General features: G+C 53.0%; 1 protein-coding gene across 4 annotated transcripts in view; it reads left to right on the top strand.

The window, feature by feature from the left end:
• Positions 1–25,917, top strand: part of EFR3B (EFR3 homolog B) — an 88,563-nt gene extending 62,646 nt beyond the window's left edge. For 2 of the 4 annotated variants that reach the window (XM_073897081.1, XM_073897084.1), the window contains 19 exons: positions 2,586–2,735; positions 4,207–4,341; positions 4,804–4,882; positions 5,585–5,720; positions 5,945–6,106; positions 6,848–6,959; positions 7,340–7,391; positions 9,666–9,838; positions 10,364–10,439; positions 11,085–11,246; positions 12,468–12,599; positions 13,984–14,051; positions 14,997–15,124; positions 15,850–15,941; positions 18,858–18,906; positions 19,695–19,801; positions 21,110–21,159; positions 21,565–21,657; positions 23,841–25,917. In XM_073897081.1, the coding sequence (XP_073753182.1) occupies positions 2,586–2,735; positions 4,207–4,341; positions 4,804–4,882; positions 5,585–5,720; positions 5,945–6,106; positions 6,848–6,959; positions 7,340–7,391; positions 9,666–9,838; positions 10,364–10,439; positions 11,085–11,246; positions 12,468–12,599; positions 13,984–14,051; positions 14,997–15,124; positions 15,850–15,941; positions 18,858–18,906; positions 19,695–19,801; positions 21,110–21,159; positions 21,565–21,657; positions 23,841–23,868 (1,984 nt within the window). In that variant the 3' untranslated portion in view covers positions 23,869–25,917. The remainder of the gene's footprint in view (positions 1–2,585; positions 2,736–4,206; positions 4,342–4,803; positions 4,883–5,584; positions 5,721–5,944; positions 6,107–6,847; positions 6,960–7,339; positions 7,392–9,665; positions 9,839–10,363; positions 10,440–11,084; positions 11,247–12,467; positions 12,600–13,983; positions 14,052–14,996; positions 15,125–15,849; positions 15,942–18,857; positions 18,907–19,694; positions 19,802–21,109; positions 21,160–21,564; positions 21,658–23,840) is intronic. The other 2 variants (XM_073897082.1, XM_073897083.1) reach the window with 2 other exon arrangements.
• The last annotated feature ends 253 nt before the right edge of the window (positions 25,918–26,170 follow it).

The following is a 26,170-nucleotide window of genomic DNA, read 5'->3' on the forward strand; positions in this document are numbered from 1 at the left end:
CACACACACCCCACATACGCAATAGCACATGCACAATCACACACACACCACATACGCAATAGCACATGCACAATCACACACACACACACATTACACGGTGGAAAGGAAGGCACAGAAGCAGACACCAGCAGCCCTGTGCTGTGACATTGGGAAGTGTGGCACGTGGGGAGGAGGGTGGCTGACGTTTGCTCCTGGCAACTGGGCAGGGCTGTTAGCACCCACAGACAGTACTTGCCAACCCTGAAAGGAAGTTCTGCCAGGGTGACAGGTGTGTCTAGCATCAGTTATCCTTTTTCTTTCTGTCTTTCTCTTCCACAGCCTCCCTGCACCCCTTTTCCCTGAGATCTCCCTGTTCATTCACAACCTCAGCAGAGCCCAGGGCCCCTTTCCAAGAACAACCCTTGGGTCTTGTAAATAAGTGCATGCTGGTGTGTGTGTGTGTGTGTGTGTGTGTGTGTGGTCCCCTTGGGTTCAGACACTCCCCAGACCCCTTGCTCTTGGGTAGGCCTCCACTGAGCCCATGACAAGGAGCCATAAGAGGAACAGGCCTCTCTGCAGGTCTGGTCTTTTGGAATTTATTTTGAAAGGGTCAGCTTCAGATGTCATGGAATAAAATGTGTATTATGTGGAAGACATTCTGAGGAGATTGAATTAATTCACATTCACACATAAGGAAGCCCTGGGGAGGAAATGGCCCATCCATCAGGCCTGGTTTCTTGCCAGCCAGGCTCTCTTGGGCAGGACATAGGTGTCCAGCGTGTTTGGGATGTATTTTTATTGTGCATTAGGAAGTACCTTGTAACTCAGAACCAAGAGTAAGAATAGTGAGTGGGATAATATTCCAGTTACTTCGCTCTTAAGTCTGCATAGCCGCTGGCTCAGGGTCTTGACCAGGGGGCAGGATCAGAGCAGGTGAGGTCTCCCCAAGGATCCTTGCCCCTTGTCCTGACCTCACTGGTCCTGGGCCAGGGCTTCCTGCTCTCAGGACAGTTATGGTCGTCAGGTAAGGCCCAGGGGAGCACCCCGGTAGCCGCACTTAAAACTAAAGCTGAAAATACAAAGGGCAACTAAACATTCAGATTGGCTCAACTCCAGTAATCATTAAAAGAATCTGAACTGAAATAGCTACAAGATGTGAAGGCTTTTCTGAGGCATAGATTAGAACAGATCTTGACAGTGAGGCCCGCGGTGCTGGGGCAGCTCGGTGAGGATGGGGGATGGCGTTCTCCTTCAGTGTGTGCCCGGGGGTGGGCAGAGCACCAGGCAGTGCTGGGAGCCTTGCATTTCTCACTGTTGTTTTTTTTTTAAGATTTATTATTTTATATAAATAATTTACCTTTTGATTCATTAATTCCCCTCATGGCCATGATTTGAAATGTTATAAAGTATTTTATCTGGTAATGTCCATCTCAGCATTATTACAGTAGCAAAAAGTTTAGAACCTAAATGGCCAATAGGGGACTAGTTAAGAAAGTTCTTATGATGGTACATCCTGCATGTTTACAAAGAGTTAATGATAGAGGAAAATGCTTATGATAGAATGTTATGGGGAGAAAAAGCCAGAACAAGTTCTAAATTCTGTTATGTCTTATGCACAGAAGAAAGGAAAGGCACCAAAATGCCAGTAATGGTTCCCTTTGAATGGTGATCATAGGGGTAAATCTTTATACTTTTCTATAATTGGCATGTATTATTTTATAATCAGAAAAAAAGTTCGAGGGGCGCCTGGGTGGCTCAGTCATTAAGCGTCTGCCTTCGGCTCAGGTCATGATCCCAGGGTCCTGGGATTGAGCCCTGCATCGGGCTCCCTGCTCAGGGGGAAGCCTGCTTCTCCCTCTCCCACTCCCCCTGCTTGTGTTCCCTCTCTCGCTGTCACTCTTTCTCTGTCAAATAAATAAATAAAATATTTAAAAAAAAAAGAAAAAAGTTTGATTACAAAAAGAAAAAAAAGAGACTTGGGGCTGAACTACACAGCCAATAAAGAGGCCCCTCCCGCAGGGACCCTGGGTCAGCACAGTGGGACTGAGGGGGGGGTGGGGGGGAGGTGAAAGGGGCCTCCTCTGTGCTGTTACTTGATTTCCTGGTTTCTCAGCCAGCTTAGCCCCAGCTGAGACTTCTCTGTGCCCAGAGTCTGGCAGCTCTGTGTCTCTCCTTCCAGATCCCCCCCTCCCCTCCCCACTGTAACTTGCTCATAGCCCTGGATTCTGCTTCATCAGTTCTTGGCAGTACTTTGAGCCCTTATATCTTGGGCTCAAGCTGGAACCAACCCAGCGGGGTACTAAAGAGGAGGAGCCTGGGGCAACTGGCAGTGTAGGGCTGAAGCCCATGTGGTACCAGGCAAGGGCAGTGTGGCAATCTCCAGGATGGGCCGGAGGTCGTGGCTTCCTGGGCTCACGTCCACCCGCACAGGAAGCCAGCCGGCCAGGAGGCTGAGTCACATGAAGGATAGAAGGTGGGCTCCCTTCTGCCTTTGGATGGACGAATGCATCCCCCGTCCCCACACCGTGCTCCTCCCCTTGCCACAGAAGCTGGGCTTCTCAGGTCCAGAGGATTTCATGGCTCCATTGTTGCCCTTTTTCTTCCAGAATCAGAATGTCAGGCATCAAAGGTCTGCAAGGGGTGGTGAGGAAGACGGTGAATGATGAATTGCAAGCCAATATCTGGGACCCACAGCACATGGACAAAATTGTCCCGTCGCTGCTTTTCAATCTGCAGCACATAGAGGAGGCAGAGAGGTAAGCAGGAGCTCGGGAAGCAGGCGAGGCTAGAGCTCGGGCCATGTACCACCCTCCCAGGCTGCCTTTGCCATCTGCTTGGGAACCACAGGGCTTGGGCTGGCTGGTAAAGCCTAACCAAAAGGCCACGGATCTTGGTTTTTGTGGCTTGTTCTGCAATGAGTCCAAATCCAGCTCCCTAGGAGCCTTGGGTCTGGCCTTCTGCCAGCCTGCTGCACCCCCTAAGGTCTGGGTTCACGAAGGAAGGACAATAACCATGCTGGGCTCCCTGGGGGTAAGCGTGCGCTGGTAAGAACACAAAGAACCAAGAGTCGGGTTACCTCTGTCTCTCTGAAAGCAGCAGGCCAAGGAGGTTTTAAAGCGTGCCTTTCATGGCTCCAGTTAACTGAGGACTTTCCCTTCCTCCCTCACTTCCTAATGGTATTTCAGGTCCTTAAAACCTGCTTGACCAGCCAGCAGCCCCTGGACCCAAGTTGCAGATAGTGGGTTTTAATCTGGGAGCCGTCAGACAGGGGATTCGGTCTGTCCCTGCCCCTCGCTCTTCCCATCTGTAAAACGGGATGCAGGGAAAGACTCGTGTTGCTGTCCACCTGGGCTGTGCATGGCGCCGGGTGAGAGAATAGCAGGTTCCCCTCTCCCTCTGACTCCTTTGAGCCTGTGGAGCTGGGGACAAGCGTGGGAAGTAAGTGTTCCCTCTGGTGGCTGTTCCTGGAACTACACCTCCTTGACCAGCTTCGCCTGTGGTCTCTGGTGGTCTCAGCCACCAGACACCTGAGGTTCCTTCCTCCCTCTGTCCAGATCCGGGCCCAGCCCCTGTGACTTAGGTATCACTGAGCCACACCTGAGCCAACTGCCATGCCTTTCTTTTTCCTCTCCCTCCTTCTCTCTCCCACTTTCTTTTGTTTTCTCTATTACTCTGCCTCCCTCTCTTCACACCCCATCTTTTTCCTTCCCAGGCTTTGGGGCAAGGAGACACTCTGGTCTGTGCCTCCCCAGGCCCATGATGTGCAGGCTATCTGTCCTTCCCGTGGGGGCACGTGTCCTCAAGGATTTCCGGAAAGAGAATTTGACCCCTTCTCCCATGATCTTCCTCCACCCTGGGCTCCTTTACCCTGTTTCATCTCTGACAACCACGATATCTCCCACATTGTCTCGTGCACCCACATCAGATTCCTGCCTGTCGTGGTGCACCACTTGCAAGGATGCAGTGCAGAAGCACGGGCTGCTGGGGCGCCTGGGTGGCTCAGTCGGTTAAGCGTCTGCCTTTGGCTCAGGTCATGATCCCAGGGTCTAGGGATTGAGCCCCGACCCCTGCTCAGTGGGAAGCCTGCTTCTCCCTCTCCCACTCCCGCTGCTTATGCCCTCTCTCTCTCTAATAAATAAATAAAATATTAAAAAAAAAGAAAAGAAAAAAGGAATTCAGGCTGCACAAAGACTGACTTGCCTACCCACATGTTGCTTGTTTCCACAGCCGCTCTCCCTCGCCCCTCCAAGCACCAGAGAAGGAGAAAGAGAACCCAGCAGAGCTGGCTGAGAGGTGCCTTCGGGAACTGCTGGGCCGGGCCGCCTTTGGCAACATCAAAAATGCCATCAAGCCTGTTCTCATGTGAGTCCCCTCCACCTCCCTGTGCCCCAGCCCTCAGAGAACTGTTTCAGGTCCTGGCATCTTGCTGACTCCGGGAGAGGGGAAAGAGGTGTGTGTTATGGTGGCAGTGCTGTGTGCAAGACGGTCCCTTGTGTGTGCCCGTGTGACAGCAGAAGCTACCACACAGTGGCTGAGCGCGGTGTTGGGGAGAGGTGCTGGTAGGAGGTAGAGGAAGGTGCCCGGCTTCACTCCTGAGCCCACAGCTGCGGAACTCTTGTTCCTGGCTTCCCTCCAGCTCCCGCGCCGGGACTGCCCCGGGGTCCCTCATCCCCTTCCCTCACCACCACCTGGAAGCCCTTCTCCACCTGGGAGCTTTGCCAGGGGCTAGGTCTCTTGGCAGGTCCCTCTCCCCGCAAGCTTGTCTCTCCTCCCTGCCATCACTTTGCCTTTTCTAGCCATCCCCCCGTGTTTTCTCCCTCACAGCCACCTGGATAACCATTCTCTTTGGGAACCCAAGGTGTTCGCCATCCGTTGCTTTAAAATCATCATGTACTCAATTCAGGTATGGCAGCTCCCGGTGCAGCTTGTCTCCCTGGCCGAGGGCACCTCTGGGAGCAGGCTGGTGCGCTAAAGGAGAAAGCCAGCTGTCCTCTGTGACTTCCCCCAAGCCCCCAGGTGTCCCGATGTCCTACTTCATCTAGCTGTGAGGAAGGGCAGGTTTTAGTTTTATTTCAGGTACAGCACAGATCAATACTTTATAAAATACAATTAAAAAGAATTCTTAGAGAAAGTAAATGAAAAACTCATGCAAAACACAAGCGCACAGACCACACTCGGCTGCCACAGCCTCGTGACGTTGCTTACTAAGCACTTCCTCCCGATGTCTGTACTATCCCAGTGTAATCGGGCTACTGGACTAAACCCGGTGGCCTGTTGTGGCCCTAATCAGTATGACGTGGGACCCAGGAACAATGAAAAGAAAGACAGTATTTTCAAAATTGACTTTTGACCCATTTGAGGTAGAAGGGCCCAGGGCAACTCTGGAAATCAAGGTCGTCCCTGGGATGGGGCTCTGCTCATGTGGGACCAAGGGGGAGGGACTGAGGAGAAGGAACCAGGGTACGTGGGCGCCACCTCCAGTGGCCACTGGCCTCTGGACCTCACTTTGGTCCACGCCGGCCTTTGGGTCCCAGTGGAGGGCTGCCCTGGCGCAGAGGCCGTGTGGGGGTTGCTGTTTGGGGCCAGCACGTCTTCCTCCCCCCAGCCGCAGCACTCCCACCTGGTTATCCAGCAGCTCCTGAGCCACCTGGATGCCAATAGCCGCAGCGCGGCCACGGTGCGCGCGGGCATCGTAGAGGTCCTGTCGGAAGCTGCGGTCATTGCCGCCACCGGCTCTGTCGGTAAGGGGGCCCTGACTGACAGCGTGGCGGCCGGGAAGCCTCCAAGGACAAAGCCCTGCCCTCGGCGGGAGGCTGCCTCCCCGGCCAGAAAAGGGCAAGGGAGCGCAGGGAGGGGGCAGAGGAAGCCCCTGGCTGGAATGCAAGACAGGGGAGAATGGGGGGGGGGTGCCAGCCCTGGATTTCGGGTCTCCCCCCTCCCCACGCCCCACCCCTGCTGCGCTCAGGGCCCACGGTGCTGGAGATGTTCAACACTCTGCTGAGGCAGCTGCGGCTCAGCATCGACTACGCCCTGACCGGGAGCTACGACGGGGCCATCAGCCTGGGCACCAAGATCATCAAGGAGCACGAAGAGCGCATGTTCCAGGAGGCTGTCATCAAGACCATAGGTGGGACCCGGGGCGGGGCCCGGTGGTGGGCGGGGCCGGGCGCAGCCGGGTCCGTCCGGGTTGGGTGGGGCAGGGGGTGACCTCCACCAGGACAGCGCCCGGGCACTGTAAGGTCACCCGCTCAGATTGTGTTACTCGCGGACGTTGGAGGAAATGGAGTCAGTCCACGGCGCGCACAGCTCTCGGACTGGCCTGGGTCGGGCCTGAAGGAGAGCACAGAAGGACGTCCATGGGTTGCTCAGGCTGGACGTCCGATCAGAGGCTGAGAGCGGCGAACTCCTTCCGCACCCCAGCCCCCATCAGGCCTGATTGGTGCTTCCACAATGGAGCGATGGGGCCGGGTGTCGGGGGCGGGGGGCGGGTGGAGCGAGGAAGAGGAGAGGCAAGAGGGAGGAAAGGGAGAAAAGGCCGTGGATGCGCACCTGGATGCGGACGGGGAGAACGGGACCTCCACCTCTCCAGCTTGCAGAGCTCATCACTTCAGAGCCTTCCTGGCTTAGCACCACTGGCGCTCCCCTCTCCTTCCCAGAGGCGCTAACCGCGGCCTGCGGGATGCCAAGTGAAGCCACCGGAGCGGGAGGAGGCCTCTGGCGTCGTCTAGGTTTTCCCTCTGCGTCTTGTCTCCCTAGAGACGCAGCCCGCACTCTGGGCAGCAGTTTGCTCAGTTGCGAGGCCGAGCGGAGACCCTGGCAGCTGGCACCCTCACCTGGGCCAGCTCTGTCCCCCATCTCTTTCCTGTAGGCTCCTTTGCCAGCACGTTGCCCACTTATCAGCGCTCCGAGGTGATCCTCTTCATCATGAGCAAGGTCCCACTGCCTTCCCTGCATCATCCCATGGAGACAGGCAAGACAGGGTAAGCCTACCAGCCCTGCTCCCCTTTTCCCTCCAGCGGCCAAAATTCCACCCCAGCTTCCCTTCCCGTGTTTTCTGGAGGACTCCTTTCTCCACTTTAATTTCCCTGGTCCTGCCCTCACTTTTCTTCTACTCTCAAGTCCCTCAGCAGCCTTTAGTGGGGGCCTTGGATCCTACAACAATTCCTCAGGCTGCCCCACCAATAACTACCTCCCACCTTTGGGGCAAGCCATTAATTCTCTGGTCTGCTTCCTGGCTCTGGAAGTCAACTGTCCTGGGTAACAAGCCTCATGGAGAATCTAATCACAAGGGGAACTGGGCAGGCAAGCATGGGGTCTCTGCCCACATCACCATCCTGGTATTTGTGTCTCTGGTCTACAGAGAGAACAGGAACCGGCTGACCCAGATTATGCTGCTGAAATCCCTCCTTCAGGTGAGCCTCTCCTGTCTCCAGTCCTGCTCTGCCTCTACAGGAGGCAGCTCCTTCCAAGGGACCAAGAGAAGGCTACCACATACAGTTGTGCAGGTTGCACACTGCACAAATAGTCCCGGCTGAAGGGTGACTAGGGGGCTAAAATCCACCCTGTGTTACACTCACTAGCAGTCTGGGCATCCACAGAGCTGGATCAACCAGAGCAGGCAGGACACTTCCTAATTTTCACAGAGGTTCCTTATCAGCTACTGATAGCCTTGTCATTCAAACATTATCTCTGAATTGGGATGGCATCTTTGGTTCCTGTTTTTTTTCCCCCTTCCAAGTACCTCCCTAGGACCCTTCCACCTGTTTCCGCCTCAGAACTTGTGCCCACCTAAGTCCCCCAACCTCTCTCTCTCCCTTCTTTGGTGTTTTACATTCTTTCCAACTTTGCAGCCATCACTGGAGTCCAGACTCATTATCCTCAAATGCCATCTCATGACCAACTTGTTAAAATCTATATGGACTCCCTAGAGATTTGGAGCCATGGGTCTGAATGGGGTTCTTGGAATCTATTTGTAACAGGCTCCCCGGGGATTCTTACGCACAGCCCTGCCTAAGCTCTGGACATCTCACAACTAGATTCCCCTCATGGTTGCCCTTATTGTCATCTGTCCTCACCAGTCATACATACAACCACAAGAAGAATTTTCTAGAAATGCTGCTCTCCCCACATGTTGCTCCTTTTCAAACAGTAGGTGTCAGTGTACAATGGATGTGCCTCCAGATTTTAAACTTCTCAGACTAACGGTGGGAGATCCCCAGGGCCCTTCCCCTCCCTGACTCCCCATCTCAGCCCTCAGCCCCAGTCTGTGTTCCAGCCATGCTGATTTGCACACCCCACTCACTCCCATTCACGCCTTGCCTCCCTTCTCCTGAGCCCACACCGTTCATGTCACTGTGTCTTTATAAAGGCTTTTCATGCTGGCACTGCCCACATCTGGTAACCTCCTTGATCTGTGTACTCCTGCCATTTCTGCTGAGTTTACCCTCACTGTACCCAGCTCCTTATCAAGGTGACAGTTTGGGGTGCACTCACATTCCCCTTCAGCTGATGTTTACTATTGATGCCACCAGGCTTTGCTAGATCTCCTAGGGCTTGCTGAATCATCAAAGGCATTGTTTTGCAATATGAACTTAACAATAAATATTATTTTGCTGCTTTTGTGTTTTTTTTATTTTTTTATTTAAATTCAATTAATTAACATATAGTGTATTATTGGTTTCAGAGGTAGAATTCAGTGATTCATCAGTCTTATGTAACACCCAGTGCTCATCACATCGCGTGCCCTCCTTAATGTCCACCACCCTGTTACCCCATCCTCCCACCCCCCTCCCCTCCAGCAACTCTCAGTTTGTCTCCTGTAATTAAGAGTCTCTTATGGTTTGTCTCCCTCTCCGGTTTCACCTTGTTTTATTTTTCCCTCTCTTCCCCTATGATTTTCTGTTTTGTTTCTTAAATTCCACATAGGAGTGAGATCATATGATAATGGTCTTTCTCTGATTAACCCATTTCACTTAGCATAATACCCTCTAGTTCCACCCACATCATTGCAAATGGCAAGTTTTTTTTGATGGCTGAGTAATGTTCCATTGTATATATATATATATATACGACATCTTTATCCATTCACGGGTTGATGGACATCTGGGCTCTTTCCATAGTTTGGCTATTGTGGACACTGCTGCTATAAACTTTGGGGTTGTTTTGCTGCTTCTGTATGCTTTAACAACATTGTGGATGCTGTGCCTACTGACGCCCACTGGCTTTAAAACGAAGACCCCCAGTATGAGCCCCTAGAAGAGATGTCACGAAGCGGGTGTTGCATGTGTGTGGGTTGTGGCTCCTCAGCCCAGCCATAAGCTCTCGCACTGTCCCTCTATCTCTGTGTGACTGTCCGTGCCCTTAACGCAGCATTGTGTTCGTGGTGAGTGTTCATCAGCTGGGCCCTGACGGCCGGAACGTTAGGTTCAGAGGCTCCCTGGCTCCTCCTACCCTCTAGTGCTTACCCCTTGCTTGCTTTTAACAACCTAAAACTTGTCCGGGTGGTTGTTGGCGTGTTCAAAAAAGTTGCCTCGGGCGTCCAGGGCCTCAGGTGGAGGACAAGGGACTGGGAGATGTCGAGAGAAGTTGGGGGCGTTAGACCCCAGGTCCGCCAGCGGCTGTCCATCTCCTCACCGCACTGAGAGCACCAGCCTTCCTAAGCTCGGCCGTGCTGGGCTCCCCCACAGGTATCCACAGGTTTCCAGTGCAACAACATGATGTCAGCCCTGCCCAGCAACTTCCTGGACCGCCTTCTCTCCACCGCCCTCATGGAGGACGCAGAGATCCGCCTCTTCGTTCTAGAGATTCTCATCAGTTTCATCGATCGTCATGGCAACCGCCACAAGTTCTCTACCATCAGGTGAACTTGGGGTCTCCCCTCCAGTTGGTGTGTGAAGGGGGAGAAGACTGCCGGTGGGTCTCACACCCAGGTGAGAGGACAATTCCCTTATTCAGTGGGAACTACCAGGAGCTGATCGCGGACATTGACCCTGGGGTCCTGCGGGGGCAGGAGAGATGGAAGGGCGCCTTTCCCAGGGAGTCGGGGTGGATTGGAGATGGGGGAGATGAAGAGCAGGTACTAAAGGGAGTTAGCGGGTGGGGAGGAAGGAGGGGGCTGCAGGTTCATCAGTAAAGACTGGGGGGGGGTGAAAGGGAAGGGAGAAAGAGAATAATCTGGATCAGTATTTAAGAAAAAGGGACAAGAAAAACTGGGCAGGACAGAGCGGTCGAGAGCTTGAGGAAAGTGGGAGATTGGGCTAAGAACCAGTGCAGGGGGTGGGAGGCTGGGACCTAACTAACAATGTTGGGATAAAGCTCAGTGACACGGCCTGAGCTCTGGCTGGCCTTGCGCAGGGCTAAGGTGGCCCCTCGTGTCCCTTCCCAGTACCCTCAGTGACATCTCTGTCCTGAAGCTGAAAGTGGACAAGTGCTCCCGACAGGACACCGTCTTCATGAAGAAGGTTAGCCAGTGTGACCTTAAGCCCCAGCGAACCCCAGGTGGGCCGGGCTCTGTGGACTCCCACCTCCCAGCCCCCCCAGTCAGGGCTGACCCCTGTCCCCAGGCCTGCTCTCTCCCTCTTTGAGCACGCTTAGTCGGGATGAGCAGCCGACCCCTCGGGGGTGGTAGGGCCAAGCCCCCAGGGCCACACTCAACACCGAGGCCAGAGTCAGGAGCACTGTTGGTGAGCCCGGCCCGGGCTGGGCTGCAGGCTGTGTTCTCCCAAACCCAACTGGGTTTGGGCAGCAGCTTCTGTTGCTGGTTTCACTGCGTCCACCCTTCTCTAAACGTGTCCTGCACGTTTGCTTCCACTGGGGTCTGCTTTAAAGGCATCCTCTCCCTGGGGTGCCTGGCTGGCTCAGTGGGATCAGTGTGTGACTCAGGATCTCGGGGTCATCAGTCTGAGCTCCACGTTGGGTGTAGAGATTACTTAAATAAATAAAACTTTAAAAAGAGAGAGAGAGAAAGGCTCCCTCTCCCTGAGGGTGGAGGTGGGGTACACACACCTGCTGCACCACCCGCAGATTGGTCTTCCTCCCGTTCTCCTTGCCCCTCCCACCTGCACCCCCCTCCACTGCGGCCTTGCCCCCCCTTCCCCCGTGCCCAGCACTCCCAGCAGCTCTACAGACACATCTACCTGAGCTGTAAGGAGGAGACGAACATACAGAGGCACTACGAGGCGCTCTACAGCTTGCTGGCGCTCGTCAGCATTGAGCTAGCCAACGAGGAGGTGGTGGTGGACCTCATCCGCCTGGTGCTGGCTGTTCAGGTGGGGCCGGGTGTGGGCAGCACGTGGGGGGTGGGATTGGGGCAGGGGAGCAGGTGGGCCGGGCACTAATGAGAGCACCGACGAGCGGCTGCTCAGCAACTGTCTCAGAGCCCGGGAATGCGGCACCCCCTTGGCTCCCTGTTCCTCCAGGGACCACAAGCCATGGTTCTGTTTGGGGAACCGCCCAAGAATGCTTCATTCATGGCTGTAGCCCATCCTCAGGCCAAAGGAGACCCAGGGAACAGGATCTTTCAAAAACACCCTTTAGTCCCTAGTATTTCAGGTCTCACGAGGTTTGAATGAGACTCCAAGGAATACCAAAAGGGTGCTCATAAACCCTGAGTGATCCCAAAACACACTTTGTCCATAGATCGTCTTGTTCCCAAGCCTGGCTGTGCCTCAGAATTACCCCAAGCACTTATGAAAACTACATATTCCCATATGAAAAATTACGTATTCCCATGCGTGGGGACCTGGAGATTCAACAAGCCTCTGTCATGACTCTTAGAAAGCCAGTGTTCACTAGATAGGACTGCGGGCTCCCAGAGTCCTTCTGGGTGGAAGTGTACTCTCAAGGATGCTGGGGATTGGGGTGGGTCCTTCAGACCTCAAAAGACCGGCATCTCCAGGGTCCTGAAGCTAGGTGGCTTCAGATCCTACCTAGGAGCAGGAATGATGGCAAACCTGGGAATTCGGTGGTGGAGAATCTTGGGCCACCCGTGCTAAATCTTGCAAGGCCAACCCAACAGCTATGATGGTCTTCACTCTAGAATTTGAGATTCCTCTGTATCCCCATCCCTAGTAACTGTCGCAACTCTTTCAACTTAACCTGTGGACCCAGTTTAGCAAACCAGTCCCGTCCCCCAAGAATCATTCAAGGCCTATATTCAAGGACACAGCATTCTAGAGGTAGGATTAATGATGAGGGTTTGGACAGTCAAGGTCACCAAAGCTGGAACTGCACAGTGGAGAATGAGGTCATCACCCCTCTACTCAAGCACTTATGAGCTCCCAGCTCATGGATTGTTCTCGGGATGATTCACTTCCACTTTAGCGAGGATGACTTCTGTCTCCCAGGAAGTTAAGGGACAAATGCTGAAAAAGGCTTAGTCTAAAGAGATGGGCCCTCTCTAAAGAAGGTTGGGAGACGCTGGGCGGGGGTCGGGGCACCAGTATAATTTGTCAGTTGGAAAACTCCAAGGCCCCTCTTTGTTGCCACAGGACGTGGCCCAGGTCAATGAAGAGAACCTGCCTGTGTACAACCGATGTGCCCTGTATGCGCTGGGCGCAGCCTACCTGAACCTCATCAGCCAGCTCACAGCAGTCCCTGCCTTCTGCCAGCACACCCATGAGGTTGGTGTCCTCACCGCCCTGAGCGCTCAGGAGGCCCTCGGCTCTGGGTTTCCCCAGAACAACTTGTCCGTCATTGCGCAAGCCCTGTGCCTAGTCTAGGCATTGAGGAAGGGTTGACGGAACAGTGAGGGACAGTGGGAAGTTACTAGAAGCAGCATTTCGTGCTGCGTGACACCCCATAGCACGGTGGGGCCGGCCACGCGCAGGAACCTGGGCCCCTTGCTCCCCTGCGACCTGCCCACCTCTCCTCCCCACCCCCCTCCCTGTGCCGCCCCCACTCCCGGAAGCCCAGCTACACACACCTCTCTTGTCATTTGGGACTAACGCTACTTTTTTTTTAAAAAGTTTTTATTGTGAAAGTTTTCAGATATCACCAAAGCAGTGTGAGGCGAACAGTGAACATCCGTATATCATGCAGATGAAACAGGAAGGTTTTCCCACGTTTGCTTTATCTCGTTTTCCCTTTGTCTTATTTCAAAGCAAATCTCAGCTATCCTATCATTTTACTCCTATGGATGTCAGTGTTGTGTGTGAAAAATACGGACACCTTCCTACATAAGCATTCTGCTCTTAACATGCCTAATTAAGCTATCAACAATGCCTCGGTATTACCTAATACCCAGTGTATAATCCAATGTTTCAGTTGTCCCCAAAAGACATTTTAAAACATACTGAAGTATGGATAGGTGGAATGATATAATGTCTAGGATTAACTTTAAAATAAGCAAAATGAAGTAAAATGAGAAACCGCGGGTCTCAGCTGGCTTGGGGGTGCTGGGGGACAGGGGGAAGGTGCCGTGTCACTGTGCCCCCCAGCATGGGCCAGTAGGGGGCACGGGAAGGCCATGTGCCCAGACATCCTGTTCAGACGATGGCCGCGGCTTGGCTTGCTCCCTCCTGCCCGCGCTTGCATTGCCACCCTCCCAGCTCTCACCGTCTCACCGACTTTGACTTTTCCTGTCAAAAATCTGCCAAGGGTACTGAGGGGAGCTCCGCCTGTGACTGGCCATCAGGATGTTTTTTCAAGCACCTGGCTTGGGGGCATGGTGTGATCTATGCTCCCTTTTTCGTGTTTACATAGAAAATAGGAATAGGGCACTGGAGCAAGAAGCTGCCGTCTCCTGGGGGCTAAGTCCCCTGCCTTTGGAGGACACCTGATGCATACCTGTCACTGGGGATGGCCTGAGCGGCCTGCCTGGGCTTCTCGGGCTGCTGTGAGGGTTGATCTGAGTTTCTCCCTTAGAAGCCCAGCTGCAGGGTGCTCTGCCCAGGATTCTGTGGGAGGAAGGAACCGCCTGCAGGGGAGGGGAGAGCCATCATCTGCCTGCTCGGAGCTCCTCCCGCCTGTCGACCCCAGCCCTTATGTTGTTCCTCCCAACTCCAGGTGATAGAGACCAGGAAGAAGGAGGCTCCATACATGCTCCCTGAGGATGTGTTTGTGGAGAGGCCCAGGTAAGGAGCACACCTGGGACGTGGTCAAGGACACCCCAGGCAGCTGTGTGGGAAGGTGGGGGCAGTCTGAAGCCAGGGACTGAGGCCTTTATGGGCTCAAGGGCCACAAGTAGACCCTGCCTGCAGCCCAGACGTCCAGGGTCAAGTGTGACCTTCGTCATGGGGCCATAATCCACCCCTTGAGCCATGTCGGTGCGTTGTGCTATAGAGTATGTGACGTAACCTCCGGGAGCTTTGGCCCAAGCCCATGGGCCGTGCATCCGGGAGGAGTCGTTCCTGCAAGACACTGGATCCATCCAGGTGGCATCCTTGGACTGTAGTCTGTGTCACGTCAGCCTCAGAGGAACTCAAGGAAAATACTGTGAAAAAAAAAATGTCCAACAATAGGGGGTAGCTTTATAAACAATGGCCTTTCCACCATAGCGGTTTGGAAGAAGAGTTCATGCAAAATATGCACTGTGCAATTGGTAGATAAAATCAAACACAGAACAGGAATTCAGGGGGTGCGGTGATGTGTGTGTGTGTGTGTGTGTGTGTGTGTGTGTGTGTATGCATGCACATAGATGTCAGTGACCCAAGGATTCTGCACAAAATATAAAGATGTTGTCTCTGGAAAGTGAGACTATGGGTGATTTTCTTTTCCTTCTGCTTCCCTGTCATTTTGTAGGATGAGTGTTTCTTTTTTTTTTTTAAGATTTTATTTATTTATTTATTTTGAGAGAGAGAGAGAGAGCATGAGAGGGGGGAGGGTCAGAGGGAGAAGCAGACTCCCTGCTGAGCAGGGAGCCCGATGTGGGACTCGATCCCAGGACTCCAGGATCATGACCTGAGCCGAAGGCAGTCGCTTAACCAACTGAGCCACCCAGGCGCCCGAGTGTTCCTTTTATAATAAAGAAAGTCATTAGGAAATCCCTCCAGGTGCCCCTTTCCTTCTGTGTCTTCCAGGTTGTCCCAGAATCTTGACGGAGTAGTGATTGAGCTCCTCTTCCGCCAGAGCAAGATCAGCGAAGTCCTGGGGGGCAGCGGCTACAATTCTGACAGGCTCTGCCTGCCCTACATCCCTCAGCTGACAGGTAGGTGCTCTGGGAGCAGGCTCTTCCTCACCAGGACAGGGCCTGAGTGTCAGGCACTTGTGTGCCCCTGGCGTGTCCCACAGAAGTGGACAAACACAGTGGAAATCTGTGGTGAGAGCCTCTTGGTTCCCCCCCACACCTCTTCTCAGGGCCGGATCCTTGGGAGAAAGTGGCCCATGAGACAGGCTGGCCTGTGGACGGGAGAGGCCCCTGGGAGCCCAAAAAACCACACGTGGGCCGTGCAAGTGCTCTGCCGTTTACTTCCTGAAAATCCTTAGACCAGTCTCCTGGCCTCTCTGAGTTTCATTTTCCTTGACTAGTAAATAGAGATAGATAGTAATAGTAAATAGTAAATAGAAACCTGCCTTAAAGGGCTGGTGGGAGACGCACACAGAGTAAATGCGCTTTAGGGAATGCTCCCCAAGTGACAGCTACTCGTGCAAGTTGAGATGTGCTTTCCGGTCATGAGCAGCCTCTTTGTGTTCATCGATGATTTCAAGATCTTAGCCATAAAAGCAAAACTCACCACCCTAAAGTGGGCAGAGGAGGCTGGCAGCCTTCAAAAAACCAGCTGTAGCCTCAGTGTGTCCTGAGCCTTCGGAGGACTGTGGGCCAGGCAAAGGTGGGGGCGATGGGGTGAGGGGGTGGAGATGGTGCTAAAGGTGTAAGGAGCCTGGCTCGCTCTGAGCACTGGGAACTCTAGCTTCTCGGCTTTCCTTTCCCAGACGAGGATCGCTTATCCAAGAGGAAGAGTATTGGAGAAACCATTTCCCTGCAGGTGGAGGTAGAATCTAGGAACAGCCCAGAGAAGGAGGAGGTGAGTGATGTGCTGTCCTGCACCCCCAGGGGAGGGGACCTTCTCTTGCCCCCCTGCAGTCAGGCACTCCCGGCTCCAGGCTCCCTTAACTGCGCAGCACATTTAAAGTTGCATGGAAAGCAAATTCCTCAAATATCCCATTTTCTTACTGTCTCTCATCATGTATATCATAGATATTTCCATCTGGAAAAATGATATACATTACACACACACACACACACATACACACACACACACTCTGCCATGACGACGTCATACAAATCCCTCTTGAAAGGCTTGCTGGTGGTCATGCCCCATTCCCACCGGAGGCAGATGTGCACCATGTTGGAAACTGGAAGACCTACCAGGAGAGATGAGGGCGAGAATAGCTTTCACGGTATTTCTTCCAGAGAGATCAGTGGAGGTGCTTTTTTTAAAGACGGAGTTGCAGCTTGAAGATCTCTCTTCCATCTTCTCTTGGGGGCTGTGAATATCTAATTTCTGTCCATATTAACTGGGGATATACTTCTACCTCAGAAAATAAAGCAGATGTGCCCATGAGTAAGAGAGAAGAAGGAATCACAGTGGAAAGACCCAACTTACTCCTACAAATGAAAAAGAAGTATGGGAGCAGGGCAGAGAGGAGAGGAAGGGTCCGTGAGGGGTTGAAGCCATAAGATGCGGCGCACTCATGTTTAACGGGGTCTCCCACCGTTCAGGGAACTGACAGAACGTGAGGAAGCCTCAGGGGGAAGTGAGGAGGCTACCCATGGGGGGAAGGGAGAACTGGGACAATTTCTGCCCGTTGGTGCTGGGGTAGCTGTGGAGGACAGCCTCAACCCTGAGCCTTTCCCCAGACGCACCAGAGTAAGGAGAAGTCGTTGGGGTCAGGACCAAGCCTCCCTCTAACTGTGCCCTCAGTCACTTTCCCAACTCTTCTCTCATTGGGGCATTTTTCTGGAACCTTCCCCCGGAAGGAAGGAAGCTCTGACTCAGGCGAATTGGAAGAGAGGAATGAGGTTGAACCAGGTGTCCTCCAAGGCCTGCCGGCTTTGCAGGACAGGGAACTGTGTCAGGACTGTGGCGGGAATTGGTTGCTGTCCCCCCTGCCCCCCATAGTTGTGATTCTCCCTTCCCAGGAGTTAAGGGACCCTCAGGAATTGAGTAAAGTGACGCGGAAGGAGGAGAAATGCTTGCCTGTGTGCAGAGCCTCCTGCTCTCTAATGTCCCCTGGGTCACCAGAATGGGTCCCTTTCCTTCCTGGGGAGTCCCCCTAGCTCAGGGGGAGCCTGCTAGCTACAGCAGGGGTGTGGAGGCCTCCACCCCGTGCCCTTCAGCCACGCTACGCTTCTTTCCACTCTCAGCCCACCGTGCCCTGCCAGAATCCTGTACCCTTAAATGCCAAGTTCATAGCAGTTGATCAATAAATGCTGGTTTGGTCAAATTCCGAACCCAGTGCCTGGCATTCAGAGCCATTTCCAGTCTGGGCTGCCCTCCGGCAGACAGCCTCTGTGCCGGGCCGGGCTGCTCTGCTCAGCACCCCCACCCCGCTCGGTGTGGTCTCGTCTGGCTCCGGGTCTTTGCTGGTAATCCCCCATGTGAGTCCCTTCCTCTGCACCTTTGCGCCCATGAACCACCTACCCTTCCATGCTCAGCTTGGGTCCCATTTCCTCCATAAGCCTCTCTATACCTGCCCTTGACCAGTCTTCCTTGTCTCTCTGGGCCACCACATGGTTCCCCGGCCACTCACACGGTGGTCGGTGCAGAGTGGCAGCACGGAGGGACGTGCAGAGGCTGAAACCTCGATGTGACTGACAGCTCAGCCCAGCTCTCTCTGCATGTCATTCCCACACGCTGACAGACTGTGCCATCTCTACCACGTGACCAGCCGAGAGCCTGCACATACTCAGTGCTCACTTAATATTTCGTAAATGACTGGAGCCCATACCTACATCTCTGGCCTTTCCTCCTCACACGAGCATTTGCTGAATGCTAAACAAATCAGAAAAGTCCAGCTCAGTGAATTTTCACCAAAGGAATGTATCCGTGCAGTCACACCCAGATCAGGGGAGAGAACGTTGTCATTGCCCAAGAGACCCCCTTCCCAAAAGGAGCCACTAGCCTGACTTAGGTCACTTCTTGAACTTCCTATCAGTGAAGTCATTCTCTCCTGTGTCTGCTTCTTTCATTTAACATTATGTTTAAGTAATGGAATGGGAGTGAATCATGAATCCTGCCTCAGGGAGCTCAGAGTCTACTGGGGAATACCTGGGACTTAGTTCAAAGTCTTCACGGCTTTCAGCCTCTGGCCCGAGGCTACCATCCGTGGAGTAATCCTTCTTTGAGTTTATTATTTTCTACCTCCTTTAATAGGCTCTGCGAGGGCTGAGATCCTATGACCCAGGTCCCTGAGCCAACCTCAACATGTCTGACCTTTAGTCAATACTCAGATCACCTCAGTGGATAATTTGATATCCTGAGTCTTCAGAAATTTTATTCAGTTCTTAAAATTTACATTTGAGGTATTTGCCAACTGCTTCCTCATGCTGCCAATATTTTCTCTTACTTTCTCTGAAGTTTTTTTTTTTTTTTTAGTTTCACAGGGCTTTGCTCCCACGGGGCTTAATGGGACAAGCCGGGGGGAGGGGCGGTGCGGGGAGGGCAGCGAGCTCTTTCAGGTGATTCTCCCGCACGCTGATGAGGACTGGGCCTCCCCCCTCCATCTCACTGCTGTCCTTCGGCGGGCAGCTCTGTGCCCGCCTGCTGGGGGAGCTTCAGAGACCCTGGTGAGAATGTGGGTGTCCTGGGGGAGCTTCCGCCCATGGGGACATTCTTCTGAGAAGCAAAGGGGCTGCCCGGTAACCGAGGAAGCCAGAGCCACCCCCCCCACCCCACCCCACCCCACCTTTCTGAGCAGTTCTACCCTTTCTCCCTCAGCGAGTGCCTGCTGAGGAGATCACCTATGAGACGCTAAAGAAGGCCATTGGTAAGTTGGCGGGGAGGCCAGGGCTGGGTCCTGGGGGAGGCAGGGGTGTGCGCAGCCTGCTGCAGGATTCAGCACAGAGGTGAAGGGAGGCGATTTTGTATAAATAATTAGATGATTTTTTTGGTGGATGGTAACAAGTTGACCAGCAAAAGATAGGAAGAATAAATCATATTAATAGTTATTGGCAACAGATTTTAAAATGCAGTCGTACCTCCTTTATCTGGATTCGGGGGCAATGAGGTATGCCAAATAAGAGAACTTTTCTGATAACTGATGACAAATTATATATTCAGATGCCAAACCATTTTAACTCGGGTTGTCCCTGGTAGTATTCCTTCTGAATGCGCATACTGCTCTGCCTTCTTAACGGGTGAACATATCTCACCAACCCCCTCTTTATTTTTGCTGACTCATTCTGGAGACCAAAAGGAATATGCAGAAGCCTTAAACCACACAACCTGGGACTGCTGGTCCTTTGAGGACTACTTCCTTTGAGAGTCCTAGTAGTGCCGTAGCGCCTCGGGGCTTTAAAAGCCCAGCTGTAGGGTCCACTTAACTAGTTCTCAAACTCTTTCACGAGGAGAGGGGCTGAGCCTCAGGCTGAATCAGAGAAAGATCTAGCCTTCGTGGGCCCAAGTAACGGCACCACACCCTCCACGCCCTGCTCATCAGTAGAGGGCAGAGCCCAGAACGCAGTCACGGACAGTGCTCCCCTGGAGGGGTCCACCCATCTTGCCCCGCACCAGTGGGGCAGGACCTCAGGGCTGACGCAGCTCTCTGTGCCACAGTGGACAGTGTGGCAGTCGAGGAGCAGGAACGTGAACGGCGGCGACAGGTGGTGGAGAAGTTCCAGAAGGCACCCTTTGAGGAGATCGCAGCACACTGTGGTGCCCGGGTGAGTGAGCCATAACAGGGGTGAGTCCTTGGGGGCCAAGCAGGGCTGAGTTTCTAGGGGATCTTGGCACTTTTGTCAGCCAGAAATTAGGGTTTAGATCCCACCAATGCCCTGGCGCTACATCGTTTCCCCCAAGAACCAAAAGGCATGGCTATCAGCCATACACTCCTTTAGATCTTGTAATTTCCCTGTAAGGAGGAAGTCCTGACCTGAAGAGCTCCTGCATCAGACAGACAGACAGACTGTAATGCTTATAATAGCACGCATATAACTAGCCCTTTAGCCCATGCCAGAGCATCTTACATTTATCAGCTTAGCTTATGTCATTGTCATGACAACTCTGTGAGGTCCGTGCCTTTATGCTCATCTCATTACCGATGAGGGGGGAAGGAGCCGCAGCAGAGGACAGATGGCCAACATTTGCAACAGGGTCCCACTTCCAGCCAGGGGACCGCAGCAGGGGGAATGGAACAGCCTGGCCCTGGAAAAGAGATTTGAAAGAGAAGGTTCCAAATAAGTAAAAACAAAGACTCATGTCTATGCATTTCTTGAAATTGATTAGGATTTGTTAGTCACAATGGCCATCCTAGTAACAATGAAACATAATTGTAAACATCCCAAATCTACAAATAACTTCCATTTTATTGTAATTTTTTCCTCTCAGTAAAAATACATGTCATTTTCTTTTCCATTACATAAGATGTATTATCTCTAGTTCTAGTATATCATAATATATAATAACAATATAATAGGATATGTAAATACCTATAGATTTGTCTGGGCCTCTGTTATCCTCACTTCTTGTCCCATCTCCAGAGGTGGATGCTGCTCATTTCATGAGCTCAGAGTTGAGGCCCATTCCTGAACCCATGCACAGTCTCACTCTCTGTACACGTGGGCTGAGCTGGAGCCAGAAGGGACCAGAGAGAGCATCCTCCCTAACCTGCCAGTTTGGCACAGCTGCTCCTTGGAAGTTAAGCAGAGATCCAAAACCAGCTCTGAGCCTCCTGACTCTGTACACCCAGCAAGCCCTACGGCCCACTTGGAGGAACTAAGGGCCCTTTAAGAACTGCCTGCTGAGGCCCTCCTGGGGGTCCCGGCCTCTGTGCTGTCCCCAGCAGGCCTTCCTGGGTGGCCCTGCCTGATCTGAACCCACAGCCAGAATGCACAGAGAAGCGCCAGAAATGAGCTCACACTGGTTCCCCTCCCCCCACCTCCACGGGTTCTCCGGACAGCGCAGCGGGGCCCATGAGAGTGGGCATGGGTGTGGGGGAGCCCCCCTGCTCACTTCCCGCTGTTCCTGTCTAGGCATCGCTGCTGCAGAGCAAACTCAATCAGATCTTTGAAATCACCATCCGGTAAGTGGCCGCCCTGGGCGGGGACCCCTGCTCCGGAATCCTCCTCTCACACCTGTCTCCAGGCCTCCCTGCCTGCAGCCCCTGTCTCCAGGGCTGGACTCAGCCACCAGCTCTCGCAGACAAGGAAAGCAAGACTAGAGAGAGAAAGAGACAGCTCAGTGAGCCCCAGAAAAGAGCCAGGGATCCTAGTGTCCCAGGCTGGTACTTGCTAAAGCAACAATGTCACTGTAGAGCCTGCAGTGAAGCTAGACTTCAAGTCTAGAAGATTCTAGAACTTGCAACCTAGGAACCCATGGAGTGACAGTTCAAAGAAAAACCCAAATTAGCTGCTCTTTTTGGTTGCACGGGGTGGGACCCCCAGAGCCCCCTTTCTCACGCTTTTCTCCTCCATGTGCTCCTGCCCAGGCCCCCTCCAAGCCCATCGGGCACCATCACCGCAGCCTATGGCCAGCCTCAGAACCACTCCATCCCCGTCTACGAGATGAAGTTTCCCGATCTGTGCGTATACTGAATTCCAGAAGACAGAGCGCCTCGGAGGGGTGGGGTCTGAGGGAGGGGCTCGCCCTCACAACCCACCCCCGTGGCATGGAAATCGAACTGGGGTCTCAGAGAAAAAGCACCTCCCCAGCTACGCAAGGTGGAGCCTCGGGCCCCCTCTCAGCCCTCCCACTTCCTCCTTGTCTTCCCTGAGGGAGATCGGCATCCTGCCCCGCTGGGGCCAATAAGCATCTCACCCACCCTTTGTCTCCTCCTTCGTGTCCACCAGGAGCTGAGAACTAGGGGGGTCTCCAGAGGGAGGCGGGGTCCCGAGAATCTCCTGCTTGGTGTAGCGTGGGAAGGGCTTTCCTGGGGGTGGGTCTGGGGGGGCACAGCTGCCAACCCCCCAGGAGGAAACTAGGCAGAGACACGGACTGCCTCGGACTGCAGTCAGGAGGAAGCCGGGCAAGCTCCCAGCTGCTCTGGGAAAGCAGTGGTGTGCGAGGCTGGGAGGCACCTGCTCTCTTCCAAAGCGTTCCCCGCCTCCACTTCTCCTCCATTCCCCTGCTCGCCCTGCTGGTTGTGTCCTTGTGATTCTTTCTGTTATTAATTCATGTCAAGCCCTTCCAACAGGCACTGCAGTTGAGACAACATGCAAGGCAAGAAAGGATAAAAATCAAGGGTGGGCAGGTTGGCTGTAGAGGGGGCTGGCTCTCCCCAGGCCGGGCCTGCCCCCCAGAGCGGAACAGCGGGCAGAAGTGGGCAAGGCCACATCCCTTGTAGCAGCTTCTCACCTCCTTCACCGACAGGGAGGTTGCTGGGTCCTCCCATGGTTCTCTCCCTTCTGGATGTTTCTCTAAGTTGAGTTTTCTCGCCGATGTCTTTCTTCCTGAGGATCCTAGCGTGTTTCTACAGCCTCTGGGTTGAGGGAGGGCAGAATGAGATAATCTGGTTCAAGAAAATCTGGCTCAAAAGAAAGAGGAATTGCAAGGGCCCCCAGGCCTGCCCACTTCACTTCCTATGCAAGAGACTCCCAGCCTGGTTTGGGGAGCGGGAAGGGGAGGGGTTTATGAGGATAGCATTTTGCCCCTCAAGGATGTCAGAGTCAACCTTTTGGATATTTCATTCAAGGAAAGAAGGATCCAGCACCTAATATTGGAATGATCTCTTCAATCCTTGGACAAAGTCAGGACATCAATGCCAACTGGCAGACTTGAGGCTTGGGGAGAGGCAGTGGAGACCCCTTTGGGTTCTGGGTTTCCATTTTCCCTGAGGGCCCTGCCTGTGTGCGTGCAGAAGAGGGGCTGCTGCAGAGCTAGAAGGCCTTCTGCTGTGTCCTCCCCGCCCCACACCTGTCCTCCCGCCGGGGGCCTTTGTGCCTCCGGAGCCTCCTGGGTCTCCTCTCGCGGCAGCACCCTGCGGTCCAAAATAGCCCTCCTCTTCTCTTCCAGGAAAACTTCCCATAACTTTTCTGAGCCGATGTAACTCCCAGTAAGGTGTGAGTGGTCAAATGATTCCTCCCTGGAGAATTTGCTTTTTAAAAGGAGGGAGAATGAGTAGATTTCTTGACCCAAAAGGAAACCCTTTTGAGGGTACAACTTCAGGCAGTATGGGGAAGGGTCAGAAGCAGGATGTTTCTGTAAGGGGAGGGGGTTTCTTGGGACACCGTCTGGTCACACCCTTGCCCACAGCCCTGCACAGACACACAATGAAAGCCTGACTATGAGGATAAATAGGTGTATTTTCCTGAACTGGGAAAACCTTAACATAGGCATTTTCCCATTACACGTGCAATAGCTGTTTTGAATAGGGGGGCTATCTGACTCTCGTTCTATAGTTTCCACCCTGGTCGGTGCCTCTGTGCTATGGACCTGTGGCTTCCAGATGGCCTGCATGATTACAACGCCCAAGGAGCAGGGCTCCTGCACCCCACCCCACCCCACTTTTGGCTTTTGGCGCTGGCTCTTGGCTAATGCTCAGTCCAAATTTATAAGCATGAACTTAGACTTCTCTTTACCTTACTATCTCTTTATTAAGAAAATTTAAAATAAAATATGAAGGCAAATAACCTTTGGAAGAAACGTTAGAGGACATCTCAGTCTTGAGCCACAAACGTGTCTTTCCTTACTGGATCTTTCCATCTGTATCCCCTGCTTGGCTTTGATGAGAAACCCTGTTTCTTTCTTGTGTCCACTTGACTTTAGGGTCTACCCCATGGCAGCTGCAACCTGAGCCCTGCCCTTGGGGTCATGGTCCTGGGACGGGGCATCATGGCCCTGGAGCCTCTTTCTAGAGCCAGCACTAGAACCGGAGATCTGTAGGCCTGCTCAGATGCCTCTCCTGCTTCCCCAGCCTGGGAACAGAGTGAAGAAACATGTGCGGGGTTACCCATTCTTCATACACTCACCCCTGTCTCTGTCCAAAGCAGCTCTTTCCTTACCTCACGACTGCTTAGCAAAGATGCGCTTCTTCTGGAGAACTAGCCATTCCTTGAGTGCCCTCTTCTCCATTTCAATTTAAAAACTTACACTCAGTAGAATACTGGATTGCCTGCTGACATGAAGAACCTGGATTCTAGCCACTATGCCTCAGAGTCAAGAAAGTGACACCCTCTTCCCACGAGCCCAGGGAGAGAGGCAAAGCAGAGTGCGGTGGGCGCCTTGGCCTTGGGCTTAAAGTCACCGCTTACTGCCTTCCAAGCCCTCTGGCGTCTGGCTGCCCTGTGTCACGTGACCGACCCTTCTTGCTGCCTGTCTCTGTTTGGCTAGAGCCAGCAAGCCCGCCCAAACCAGCTGCTCCCTAGACTACTGAGGACTCTTGCTTCATGGCCAAGGGGTAGGTTTGGTTAGCATGTTGGCAGAACTTCAGGCATGATTTAGAGGTTCTATTAATTTGGTTGAATCATGTAAGTGAGTAAGAAGCAAGTCAGCAGAAAGTACCAGTCTGATCCTGGAGGCTCCTTGTTTTCCTTTCTATAGGGTCCCCAGTGCCCTGTGCCTGTTCCCATTTTCCTCTCTCTGAAAAGTAGAAATAAGTAGTTCCTTGACTCCTAAATGCCTCCTCACCAAAGGAAGAGCCCAAGCAGGTGAGAAGACTTAGAAAGGTTCTCCCTCAGATGCTGTCCTCTGTCCAGCCTCCTACACAAGTACAGGTGGATGGCCAGTGAAAAGGTGGGGCCGGGACCATCTACAGTGCTTGAGAAGTATGAGGATCATATACATGCTGCCCTTTGCCCTGGGTGATCTGGGTCCCAGAGGACATGTTTCAGTTGGCCTAAGAATCACAGCAGCTTGGGGTACCTTAAAACAGCTCAAAGTCTGACCCCTGGGCTTCTCTGGGGGCCCCTGGGTCATGATAGCTTCCGGTTGCTGTTGCACAGTCCCCAGGCCTTCTGACCTGGTCACAGAGAATGTCACTGGGAAGTGAGGTCATTTCTCCAAATCGTTCTCTGTGACCATAAAATGGCAACTAGCCTATGGGGGTCTGTGGGAAAGGACGGCTCATGAGAGCAGGTCGTGCCTGCTTCCCCTAACCCATAGACCCTGGCAGGCAGATCCTGCTGAAACAAGGTGTCTTCCTGGTGTCTGGGGAGGTTTAGGGCCACGTGCTGCTGCTCCATCCCCTAAAAATCTTCTGGTTAAAGTGACCCTAGGTCTGAAGATTGTGGAAGGATGGTCATGGTGGGCCTGGCCAGCTGGGGGAGTGGGGAGAAAACATGGGGACTGTGGACGGGGCTCTGTGGCCTGTTGGGGTCAGAGGCAGTCTTCTGTGCTCTCCTTTAGCACCAGCCAGGTTGACCAGGTCTTTTCTCCTTCAGGGGACCTTAGGGCCTCAGGCCATCACTTTCCCCTTCTGAGCTCTTCCTCCATGACTGTCGGTTCTGGCCTGTGGCGTGCGGAGCTGTAAACCCACAAACGCTGCAGCATTACACATACATCGTAGTGCGTCTGTGTCCATCTAGGCCCTCATGGCCTGGCTGAGAGTGTGTGTGCCTGCGTGCGCACATGTGTCTGCCGTGTAGTTTATAGTTGACAATATATGTACATAACAGCTGACGTATTTATACAGGAGTGCAGAATTAGTGCCTATGGCAGTTTTCTGTATTTTAAACTCATTGAATCAAATTAGTTTTATTTTAAGAAAGGGGAAAGAGGAGTGGGGGTAAGGGGGGGTTGTAGGAAGGAGGACTCTTTAGCAAGATCATTCTTTAGGACTATTAGTCATGATTTCCCAATGAGTCTTCATGATGCCCTTTTCAAATAAATGTTAATGTTGTCACCACATGGTTGTGTATTTGATTTCTTTAAAGTAAATGGGTTTTTTGGGATGCAAACAGGATCTGAAAATACCGACATTAATTACTGACATTTAGCCACCTCCACCTACCATTACTTTACTCACCTAAAAAGGAAGGAGAGTAGGGGAAAAGATGCTACTGAGATGTAAACATGAAGCTCAGGATTCCCAGCATGGGACCAACCTCAGATGGGAAAGCCTGGCCCATTTCTTCATCACAGTGACTAGGCTCTAGCCC

The sequence above is a fragment of the Callorhinus ursinus genome, unplaced genomic scaffold (assembly GCF_003265705.2).
Source record: "Callorhinus ursinus isolate GAN/ISIS: 27379988/994484 unplaced genomic scaffold, GSC_fseal_2.0 scaffold10, whole genome shotgun sequence".
Lineage (NCBI taxonomy): Eukaryota > Metazoa > Chordata > Mammalia > Carnivora > Otariidae > Callorhinus > Callorhinus ursinus.